Source organism: Spea bombifrons, chromosome 6, assembly GCF_027358695.1.
Source record: "Spea bombifrons isolate aSpeBom1 chromosome 6, aSpeBom1.2.pri, whole genome shotgun sequence".
NCBI classification, from domain to species: Eukaryota; Metazoa; Chordata; class Amphibia; order Anura; family Pelobatidae; genus Spea; species Spea bombifrons.
Genome location: NC_071092.1, coordinates 6,177,410 through 6,190,016, shown reverse-complemented (window position 1 = coordinate 6,190,016; position 12,607 = coordinate 6,177,410). Strand labels below are relative to the sequence as shown.

Below are 12,607 nucleotides of genomic sequence, written 5' to 3'. Positions count from 1 at the left end.
ATGCACCGTAGCAAGCGCTCTAAAGCAGAACGCAACTTCTGTTCAAAAGATCCACTGCCGTTCAAAAGTTTGGGGTCACTTAGAAACGCGTTTGCTTCTAGGAAAGAGATGGGTCAGGTAGCCATAGATATGAAGAATATGTTCATGAAGCCAAAGACGTTGTATCCATAAACACTGCACACCTGAGAAGGACTAGCCGGTGTATTCATCCTCTTGTCCGTTATCCTTGCCAGGCTGCAGTAATTCGTAGATTTGGGGATGCTGAGGTCACTACATACCTCTTAGCAATTTTGATTGCTTTTATGTTTTGTTTACATCACTTTAAAACGGTGGTAACTTTACACCTGTATGGTTCTTCCTCCAAAACAATCAAACCTTTCAAAAGAAAGTTTTACCTTAAATTTGTGATAATACACAATGTGTCGATGTATAGATCACCGCTGTCCTTGGTGATCAACCACTTACAATTACTTTTATTTCTGCAATTTTCGTAATTCTGCTTATTTATATAATAATTTGTTTATCAATTGAGTTCTCAATGATCTAAAAAAAAAAAAGTTATTTTAAAACTTACCCTTTACATCACCAAGGACAATCTGCTTTATTTCTGAATAGAATAATTTATAAATGTAACAATTTCTGAAATTATTATTATTATTGCAACTGTATGCAATGCAAAGAAAAGACGCAATCTCTGCAGAAAGCACTACTGAGTAATGTCGCCTCCTCGGAGCGTCAGGCTGGTTCCATTTTGCCCTGGAGGAGACTTGATGATGTATTTATGTTTATTTATGTTTTGCATTTTTTTGGTTTTAATCTGTGTTGTTTTGCTTGGATATCACAATATATATAACACAGAAAATATAGAAAATCTAGTAGACAAAAATCTTATTGTAACATTCATGTTTTTAATCAAAGTGGATGATACTATGACTACGGAGTGGGGGTGCAGTATGGAGACTCAGAGGCCCATTATCCATGGCCATATCGCGATTTACATTGGCAGCAGAGTATGATATCGGGGCAGTAACGCATGGACGCCCCTAGCGTGAACTTGATTGGCTACAGCAGGCATCTGAATTCAAGTTCATAAACCGGAGCTTTATCTTCAGACATTGCCTAATGAAGGATAATGGGAATAGTAGTCTATTAACACCCCTAGAGGGTGCTTACCCCTGTTCTAGAGCTTTTGCTGCAGACAGTATTTATCATATCCCGTATTGGGCTCTATCTATATATATATATATATATATATATAATGTGAAGCCAAACATGGAAGGCATTGTAAGAATATAAGCTTGAATATCATTTTGTTGTGTTAAACCCTAACCACAAGATTTACTTGCACTTCTGTCCCACTGAGTGTTTGTTTTGTTGTGTTTACACATATCAGGTTACTTGTTCAAAATCATATTGCAAAGAAAGATGTTATTTATTTGCACTTTTTTCACTTTATGGCATTTTTGTACATCTGTTTATCTATGAACTTGTTGGATCCATCATACAAGACTGCAAAATAAAATATTATTTAATTATGTGTAGCGTACGTCAGTGCGAATGACATGCCTTTTATATGTATATATTTATACTTGGTGCTCCAGGAGTGATGTTTCTGCGGTAAAAACCGAGGGTTTGAGATCTTTCTAGCCCAGGGGAACTTATACTTTTTCACAGTATATGAATTGTAAGAAACATGGTTCTGATGTTAAAACCGTTTGATGTTAGAACCGTCACAGACCTGGGGAGTCCAGGCTTCGAGACTAAGCGAGGGTCCCACTTCTGGATTCCATCAAGGACTTCACTCCGGCCACCAGTTTAGGTCCCATCATCTCACCCAGACTTTCCACTTCAACCTGTGACCATTTTGTCCTGTATGATACATTTAGAACGCCTTCACCTGTTGTGGATAGATCATCTGCTTTGGGCCACATACTGGCCCTCTGGACAGCTCACAAATCTGCAGGTTGGCCCTCTGGACATCTCACAAATCTGCAGGCTGGCCCTCTGGACATCTCACAAATCTGCAGGCTGGCCCTCTGGACAGCTCACAAATCTGCAGGCTGGCCCTCTGGACATGTTATGAAATCCTCACAAAATCTGGGAGCTGTCTATGAAGGGGCCAGATTGACATTTCCTGCTTGTGAATGTTGGGTTGAATGGAACAAAAACCTGCATTTAATCTCTGGATCTGATCAATAAACAGCTCTGTCTAAGTAAACCCCTGATTTAAAGCACACCAGAAATGAAGAAGTTAATGGCTGAATGCTAAACAATTCCAACAGTCATTTAACCCCCCCGTGTGGCAAAACCGTGGTCTGCGGATTATGCCCCCATCTGCCACCTCCCAGTTCCCCAAATCTAATAAAAATCTCGCCCCTTTAAGAGCCTCGCAGTGTGATCTACGCATGCGCCCCAGCTGATGCCGTCTTATGATGACGGAAGTCCTGGCGGAAGCACGTGCCGAGCTGCCGAGCTGTATTCCTGTAAAGCCAGGAAGAGAGGGTGCCGGGTGCCCAAGCATGCAGGGTATGGCTGACGGTATCCCCTGAGTACTGAATTATAAGATTGCGATTATTCTCCCCCCAAAAAATGTAACCTCTTTATTGCCTGCAAGATCTTACCATAAACTGACAGGACAGATAATCAATCGCCAAATCATTGCTTTGGCACCGAGTTATAATCTTTTGTGATCTGCTTAGCACTTCCTGTTTAGTGTAATGTGTAGCTTGTGTTATCTGTTACTGTGTCAATGTATTAACAAAAATCAAACTAATTTTAAGTGTCAATAACAAAATAATGTCATTTTTATAGCTGTATATTTATCAGTAAAGTTCTTTTGCACCCTAAATCATAGCACAGCCTTTATACATCAAGTATTTAAATAAAATATATATATTATAAAGCTAAACCCTCAGGGATAAGCCCCGGCATTGTAAACCATGCAAGCTACAAATCCCATCATGCGGAGCATTGCGACGGCTTACCAACGTATCCTACGCTACATTTATTATATATACCTGGTAGTGCTATATAAATAAAAATATGTAACAAACATTTTTTAGAACACCTAAAAGTAATACTTTTAGCACTGAATGTATTGCGGCTGGAAGAAGCATTGGAATTCATTTCAGTAATAACCATGTTAATTATGTACGTTGTCATTTTGTGTAAAGACAATAGATCCATTGTTCTTTATCACGTTATTATTTTAAGGGTGATAGAATAGTGACGGAATACGTTCTTCTTTCGATCCTCTCTCTAGGAACCTCTCTATATGCCGGGTGAATAAAGGATCTGTGGACATGGAGTCTGTTCTGCTTGTTGCTCCGATAACAGCATTGGAGTTTGTTGGGGATTATCTACTATCTGGTAAGTAGTCCTTATGGCAGGAGGATATTGGGACGGTTTTAATGTTTTTGATCAGGTATCTAAATACAGATTATTTATCCCACATAATGTTATGCACCAAAAGCCAAGCAGGGAACAGATATGGTTGCAATCAGGTGTCAGATTAGAAATTATACTAATATTTTTACTATTAATGCCTAGTTGGAGATGATGATTTATGTCATTGTCCTATATACTGTGAATATATATATTTTGGAATGACAAGATATATATATATATATATATATATATATATATATATATATATATATTAGTTTAATTTAATGTATACATCAGGGAATGAAAAAGTGGGCAGGAATTAAAGTTTCCCCATTATTTTTTTTTAATAAAGAATAAAGAACCTTTTTATTAATGTATCATTGAATACCCAAATAACTGCAGCCCCTGAGCGCTAGAACTCAGCACTTTCGCATTGAAGTATATGGACTAATGCGTATCCTTATGTTGCAGGTGAAGGGCCCTGTGTTACTGTGTACAGCCTGAAGGAAACGTGCAAAAACCCGAAGAAGATCTGTCAGAACGTGCTGAAAGGTTATGCCGTCCATGGTATCAAGTTATGTAGCTATGCCCCTTCGCAAGACAAAGATGCCCTCTTCTGTGTGTTCGGAAGCAAGGGGCTAATTATTCTGCAACTGATCTTTAATGATCAAGACCTGGGACTGTCGCGTGTCGGTGATCTAAGGGAACTTCATGATTGGATATGGGATGTTCAGTGGATCAGAGCCAATGCAGAAACCACCTCTTATCTTGGGTTAGCCTTGGGTCACAATTCTGTGGCTCTCTATGATTATGGGAATGGCAGTGTCCTGAAAGAGATCCACTGCGCTGAGAAATGCATTTTGTATTCCGCACATTTCTGGGGTGAAAGCTGGGAAGAACTGGTGTTGGTGTCGGGGACCGTTTTTAACCAGCTGGTCATATGGTGCCCGGCTGATAAAACCAACGCGGAAGGAAGAGTTGAACCCAAGCAGAGGATAAGCGGGCACGATGGCGTCATATTTAGCATCTTCTATGAGAAAAGAAGAGGCTTCCTGGCTTCAGCCTCGGATGATCGTAGCATCCGGATTTGGGACGTTGGAGACCTTGCTGTAGACAGTAAGAAGGTCCAGTGTCTGCGTGTGTTATATGGGCACCAGTCGCGAGTTTGGTCGGTCAAACTCCTCCATGATCGTGTTGTCAGCATAGGAGAAGACTCTGCGTGCATCGTGTGGGACTACAACGGAGATATTGTCCATAATTTTCAAGGTCATAAAGGTCGAGGCATCAGAGCTGTTGCTGTCAAAGATCAGGTTGGCTTGGTAGCTACCGGTGGTGCAGACTCTGGTATCCGGCTCTGGCAAATAACAAAAGGACAGTCGTTTCAATCTAATAGCCTGTGGGCTTTAAATTTTTGTTCATCACACTGTACGGGGTCCCCAAAAGCCATAGCGATGGTGGACACCAGCTCTCTCGTTGTAATGACAGACCTAGGTTCTATATATACCTATGACTTGGTCAACAAGGAGTGGAGCTTTGTTTTGGATGATGAGGACTACGCATCTTACAGTCTCCTAGAGGTCTGTAAATCACCTAGTGGTGCCATGTGTGCCATTGGTAACATATCAGGCAGTATTAAGGTCTTCCCCCTTTGTTCTGGACATGGTTGCGAGAACATTAAACTCTACCAGGGAAAGGTTCATAGCCTCACTTGGGTGCCACATCTCCTCCAGGATACAGACACTTACAGTCTTTTTTCCTCGGGCCCTGATGGTATAATGGTTTGGATTGAAGTTAGGTGTGTGTCGGGGCATATCCGTTATGCGGTAGAGAAAGGACGCTTTCTTTTACCTGCTTGTAAGCAGAGGTGGCATACTTGCGTTGCTTTCCTGCCTCAAGAGGATTTTATTGTGGTCGGCGACCGGAGAGGATCCTTAATGCTGTTTTCTACACGGGTTGATTCGATTCACCATGATGAGGATAACTCAACAAAATGTATCGATTTAGGGAGCGCTTGCGTAGATTCCGAAGGAGGCTCTCATAGCCATTCTGTGCCCAATTCCAAAGACTGTGCAGCGGCTCCACTTTCCATCCTGTTTGGCGTTCACGGGAAGTTAGGAGTTAAGTCCCTGAGTTGCCACGATGGCTTTGTGTATAGCACCGGTCGGGACGGACTTTACCGTCAGTTAAAGGTGGCGGGAGGTCAGCTGATCATGTTACGCAAGCAAAAATCCTGCAAGGGGATGGAATGGATAGAACGCCTTTCCTTCGCTACAGATGGCAATTTACTGGTTCTGGGCTTCCACGCCACCAACTTTGTGGTTTGGAGCATGAGGACCAACGAGAAAATCCACTGTGTTCCCTGCGGAGGAGGACACAGGTCGTGGAGTTACGTAGATGAAGAGGACTCTGCTCTATTTGCGTATATCAAGTCGGGTGACATATTTGTCTATCAAAGCCACCCAACGGAAGGACCCCGCAGCGTGTTAAAGGAGCCAATGCACGGTAGAGAATTCACTTGTGTGCGATATGCAGGGACGGGCAAGGCTTCAAACAATGAATCCGTTCACATACTCATCACGAGCAGCGAAGACACCACGGTTAACATATTTGCTTTTAATGAGATCTCTAAACATGTCCAACAACTTGCCAACCTTAGCGATCACTTATCCAGTGTGAAAACACTAGCTACCAGCCATCTTCAACACGGAGGCCGTGGCTTCTCGACCGTACTGTTCACCGCAGGTGGAAGGGCTCAAGTGGAGTGTTACCGAGTACAATTGTCCCAAAAGAGGGGTGAAGCTAACCTTTCGTGCCACGTGATCCATCTGGCCTCTCACAGACTGGACGAACACTGGGACAGAATGAAGAACAAGCACAGAACGCTAAAGATGGACCCAGAAACGAGGTAGATACGAGTCTCACCAGACATGCCATTCTATGAAGCCGTCAGCGAGCGTTGGGGAAGACTCTGTAGAACCCCCCGGGTTTCATAGACCAGCAATTCATGACCAGTCCTCCAGTTAATATGTCCAGTAACCTTTACGCCTTTAAGAAAATATTTCTACCCACCTGCTATATAGTATATTTTATAAAATATATATTATATATGTATATATATTATAAAGATGCACCCAGTCACCCCTGTGCTGATTATAAATATCCCTATCGTTCTCCAACCACCCTAGATACATGTCTGTTGTGGCGATCACGGAGGAAAGCTACGTCAGCCGTAGGACGGGATCCCCGTACGTGTTTCTGGCGGCCGCGTGCAGTGACGGATCGGTGAGGTACGTAGACTGTAGTGAATTATCTATAAATATCATGAATTATTTAATGGTCGGGGGTTTGCGTCGAGGGCTTCCTAGCACTTTTGCTCCCATTGAACCTTCACACGCAGCAAAGGAAAAGGTAGACGAGCTGTGTTTTGGGCAGGAAGAGATCCCAGGTGTCAAAGAACCCGAAATTCTAAAAATATAGCATTATTTACAAGATGGAGTCACGTTGGGAAGAGATCTTCGCATGGATTCAGCAGATACTGCTAGTGTAGATAAAATCTATTTTAGGTTAAAAACTGCGTGATTTCTAACATTGATATTTGGAGGATCCATCTCACTTTATTCCTTCTAATCAGGTCTATGGTGTTCTGGTTCGTTCTATAAACATAGATATGTAAATTTACCTAGAATATTATCTCGAATATTCCCAGAGCGGCGTAAACAAATATTAGTTTTTAAACCTTAGTTTACCTGTCATAAACTGGATTGATCCCTAGGAATCCAGGGTTGTATAACCCATTCATAATCCATTCTGATTTAATAATAATTTGAGGTCGTTCCTGTTCACCGGCTCCTAAATTCAGAATAGCGTAAGGCAAATGACACCAGAAGACATTTCTAGAAGGACTAAGCACCATGTTTGTTGCCCTCTGTAGTATTCTGGGTGCATAAAGTCACAGAAATGGGTTTATTAACCAGTTATACCCCCCACATACTGCAAGGAATCATTTTATATCTCCAACACATACATGTCCTAGAAGAAAGGCTGATGGGGTTACTCTAGATTGGCCTACATTTTGTATTTATTTGTTGCCCTGTACACCTGAAATGAGGAAGCAAATCTTTTAATTCCCACTTTTTTTGTGTGTTTTTAGGTTTTTCGTGATGTGTGAAAACACCCGGCGGCTGATGCTGGCCGCCGAGTCCTTTTACCACCAGCGATGTGTCCTGAAAGTAGAAAAACTTGTTAAAAAACACTCCGATCAGCAGAGGTGAGCTCATAGGAAGCTTTTCAATGGCAATCTAAAAATATTTAATAGCCCCGATTTTATTAGAAATTACTAAAATTGGCTGATCGTTTACGACTTTTGACACATAATCACCCTTTTTTTATAACATTTTTTAGCATCGTCTTATCCCTGAAATGTATGGTTTTTTCTTTTTTCTTTATTCTCTATTTTCACTCTTAATTTTCCCCCCAATCTTCTCAGGGTTTTGCTTTGCAGTGCAGCTACTGACGGACGCATTGCATTCTGGGATATCACTGGCACCATGAATGAGGTCCTAAAAGTGCTTGAATCCGAGCCGGTGGATTTTCAGCCTGTAGGTGAGACTCGTTCCAGAAAGTAGTTTGTAGCCCTGCTTTAATCCCCATATTCTATTATCTGTAGGCGACATCATGAAGATGAGTGCTAGGGGGTTTCTCTGAGTCGTCAATCAACCAAAGTGCGGACCAGCATTTGGCCAATATAAAAACCCAAATTCACTATATAAAAAACTAAATTCACTGTATAAAACCCAAATTCACTGCAGCTGTCATTCTATGAAATTCTGTATCCTGATACATACACATAATGTCCTCGCGAGCTCTCTAGAACATGAAGGTGATACAGTTCACTTGAAGTGGATAATGCACTTTTAATCAGACTCATTATAGATTTATTAAGCACTGAGTGACCCCCCCCCCCATCACGGGTATGCAAAATGCTTGATCACCCATTCATTATAAAAATCCTAAAACTCTGGTTAGATCCCTGGGATTACTTGAATTGAACAGTTCTGACCATTTGTGACCATCAGCCCCTCTTTGCCAGAAATGGTGTAGGGTAAGCATTTTATATAGAAACAGAATTTGCCTGAAGATCAGAGTCACTCAGCCCGTCTAGTCGCCCGTTTCTCCTGCTATAAAGACTTAAGCCTTAATCAGTCGTTGGTCTCGTCTTAGGTTCAGGAGCCGTGTGCCTACCCCGTGCATGTTTAACCCCCTCGCTGTATTACCCTCTATTTCATCTCTGCAGATCTGAGGTCTCCGTGCTTCACCGTCTCCGCTCACCAGTGCGGCATCAACAGCCTCCACATTCGTGAAACCAAACGTGGACATCATGTGATGGCCAGCGGCGGAGACGACAACACCATCCACGTATGCCTTCTAAGCGTGGACCAACCTTCCGATGTGGACAGCAAACCGTGTATCCAGCTCCTGCAAACGTTTTCCATCCCCGGCGCTCATTCGGCCCACGTAACCGGGCTACGGATACTGCGGGACGACCTGTTGGCGTCGGCGTCCGTGGACCAACGTCTAAATCTCTGGGCGATTGGGGACAAAAACCTTCGGCACCTGCGCACCAAATTCTGTCACGTGCCGGACGTGTCCGAACTGGACTGCTGGATGAATGAAGGAGAGAAGGGACACCTGTATGTTCTATGCGGTCAGGGATTGGAAATCATCCATTCTACGACCAGCAGCTCACATTGCAGAATGTCCCAGTGAATTTATAATTTCATTGTTTTGAAGGATTATCACAATCTAGCAGTCCCTTTAAATAAAAATATACATAAATACAACAGAATCCTCTCTTTTAAATAATTGGCGTTGTGGGGAAGGACGTCTGTTGAACGCTGTAAGTGTCGATTGAGATCTTTTGACCTTTTCATCGCCGTTGACCTCCTTGCACGTTCACCTGAAAAGTTATCCTCTTGGCTCCATTGATTGTCTGTTGGTCTCTTGACAAGTTTTATCATGAAGACAAATGTGGCATGCCGGCATGACCCTGAATAATTAAATACTTCTCACTCCATATCCAAAGAGGCCCATTAAATATTAAACTCCAATGTTCTCTAGTCTTTGTGTAGTCGGGGGAATCGGTAGCACTCATCTCAAGCTGAACTTGGATAGCAAACTTCATATTACCCTGACGGAGTTTTGTCCGTGTTGGAGCAGCTGGAGAACTCGGTAGATGTATTGGTGGTAACTGGACGTAAAGTGGCCCCTGCTTTACTAAAACAGCCCTAGGGGACATCGCATGATAAATACAGCAAATACTAGGAGGACCCAGCATGGATCATGCCAGTGTTAGCAAAGAGACCGAAAGGAAGGTGGCTGGGTCGTCACCTTCTAAAGGTAGGAAAGAGGTTCTATCAGCACCGAGACCGGCTGGAAAACTACAGGCGCCAGGGAGCCCGACGGTATCCTGGATAGCATGGGGGCCCAATCCGTGCCGCCACAACAGCCGTCCAGAAGAGGTGAGCGACCCACAACATCACTTGGTCTAATGCAGAATACTGGGAACGTTGGCTGTGTGCATCGTGATTAAGGACAAGTGTATTAGACAGCAGGCATGGCAGGGTGCTATTCCTCCTGTAAGCGTAACACGTTTTTAACTGAATGCAGTGTTATGAACGATATTCCAAATAGTATAAAATAATTCCTTCATTAAATAAAATGTCATTTATCTTGTGAAGCAAAAGTGGACACTTAAAAGATTGTGTTTTTTTTATTTTTTTGTAGATGGGTGATACGTGTATGGAACCTGCATATACAATCTATAATGTCCCTTCCCTATGAAGGGATGGAATTAAGGGGTTTATTAATTAAACCAATTGATAATGTGTATATTATGTAATAAGCCGTGAGCGTTGCAGTCTGAAGCTATGTTAGGAAAGTATGCTTGATAAATATTGTTTTATATATATATATATATATATATAGAATGTTAAGAAATGGAGTAATTGCGCCATCTAGAGGTCAGCACCATGTATGAGGTGTTGCACAATGAACTGCATTCCATGCACAATGGACTCCAACACGCATGTAACATGTAAATAGTGTGGAGCGGACCTTTTAAAGCACTGGGATATCCTGGTCAGAGTATTGTAAAACCATTCCTGTTTAATATAAACATATAAAAAACTCTTGGAAAAATACATAATGATGAAAGTTAAAGAGACATTAAACATTAACGTGATTCTCTGTACACGATAAATTTATTTTCTGTGGCTTGTGCTTATTAAGGGAAACCGGCTTTTTTTTCACCCACATCAATTGAGAGAATATATTTAAGGTCCCATCTATGCCACGGGCTGCCTGCTGTTTGCCACACGAGGCAGCTTTTGGGGACGTTGCTGGTATCAGCTTGTCACGTAGCGGCGTTGGCTCGTGTAACTGGGCTTTGTGTATAAACGATGTAAAAGCCGTAATTAATGCCAGCCCATTGTGTTGTTTCTTTATTGTTGATCCCAGGTAACAGCTGGCTCCAGATGCCCAAAAGGTTCAGTCAATGAACCAACGGATCAGAAGGAAGACGGATCACAATTACCGCCAATCACAAGTGTAATGGGGAGGAGTCCAGGTGAGCGGCGGGCAGGCAAGCGGCGGGCGGGCGGGCAAGCATATGGTGTTGGATGGGCTGATGTAAGTCTAAGTAACTTTTCCATTGGGAAACAGGATGCCGCTAACTCATAGCAGGTGTTTGGGGTCTGTAATCTTATCCAGAGAATTTGGGATATATCATTGATAAGCATAATCAGGGTCCACCCAGGGGCTGCCCGACTGCCCCGGTGGAGGCAAATCCTTTGAGGCTGTGCCAACCGCCACCGACTGTAATCTCACACCTGCCTCACATGAGAAAAGCCTTATCGGTGCCAACGTTCCTGAATATTAAGCCGGGGTGATGAAAAGGACGGTGTCCTACCCGCCTAATCAGAGGTCTGAGCACAAAGCTTTGTCTCCGCAAAATCTGGCACGTTCTGCTGCCTGTCACATACGCTCAGCTCAGCCATTAAATCCCAATGCGTTACGGGGCCGGTCAAATTACACGTCGCCGGCGTCTCTACAGCATCCCTTACACGTCCATGAACGACGAGAAGCTTCTGAAACAGAACCTTCAACTAACGTAACAGAAGGACGCGGAACACACACCTATTATTGTTATATTTCCAATGCAACGGGGAGACTAACACCTTCTAATAACGAACACATTTTACGCAACGTTAATTCATTTGGCGGCCGATAGGTTGTGCTTTATTCAGAAAGAAATCGTTAAAATCTGTACGTACGTTCGGGGTCCATAATTAATTTCCAAAGGTTGTTACGGATCATTGTATATGATGACTGCAGTAATTGCCAATAGATGGCTGCAGGAAGATCAGGCAGCGTGGTTTGATATATATATATATATATATAGTCCCTGATATATGCAGTTTATGTTTTATAATGTTAACCATTTCGAAGCCCATTTGTGAGGTCTTACTTTTTACTTACTGTTGTTTTAGGTGTAAAAACCAGAAATATGAGCAAGTTCACATATTGCGCCCCGGCACCGAAGCCTTTCCAGAAACAGGACCACCTAAAGTCCCAACCGTTACCACCGGCCGAGGTGACTCCGTGGGTGAAGCCATCGCCTTCCGAGTGCTCCCTGACATCTCTCCTGCGCAGCATCGCCTCTCTGTCGAGATGTTCAGAGAAAATAGTTGATCAGCCCAAGAACCTTAGAAATGCGTCGGATATTCCAAACCAGGACAAATACATTTCTCGGACCCCCCTGCCGGAGCATCTCCCACCACACGGGAAAAATAGTAGCCAAACGAAACAGAGGAGTAGAATCAGAGCGGCCAAGAGACGTACCCTGGATAAACTCTACGGCACTAAGTTACCCCCGGTGCCGGCGCCGACCGATCTCAGCTTCAGCCGCAATTTTAGCTTTTCCTTCTTTGAACTCCCTGAGCATCAGAGTCTCCAGCAGCGGCTCCAGCGCCAGCGGATGATACATATAACGATGAAGCTACTCTAATGGCGACCGCTTTTCGGGAATGCCGCTGTAAGGCTTATGCTGTAAAACAGAAATCCTGGGTATGGCGGAATCAGCAGTAACATTCCATTGGTTTCCATGGTAACTACTTCACATAACAACTTTGCTCTGGACCAGTTCCTTATAATTAGGGTCCGG

The 12,607-nt window shown here is 43.1% G+C and overlaps 1 protein-coding gene across 1 annotated transcript; it reads left to right on the top strand.

Moving 5' to 3' along the window:
* Positions 1–2,474: 2,474 nt before the first annotated feature.
* WDR6 (WD repeat domain 6) lies at positions 2,475–9,494 on the top strand. Its single transcript, XM_053468885.1, has 7 exons — positions 2,475–2,526; positions 3,263–3,369; positions 3,859–6,292; positions 6,573–6,674; positions 7,538–7,654; positions 7,874–7,989; positions 8,681–9,494. The coding sequence occupies exons 2-7, from the start codon at positions 3,303–3,305 to the stop codon at positions 9,151–9,153; spliced, it is 3,309 nt and encodes a 1,102-aa protein (XP_053324860.1). The 5' UTR covers positions 2,475–2,526; positions 3,263–3,302; the 3' UTR covers positions 9,154–9,494.
* The last annotated feature ends 3,113 nt before the right edge of the window (positions 9,495–12,607 follow it).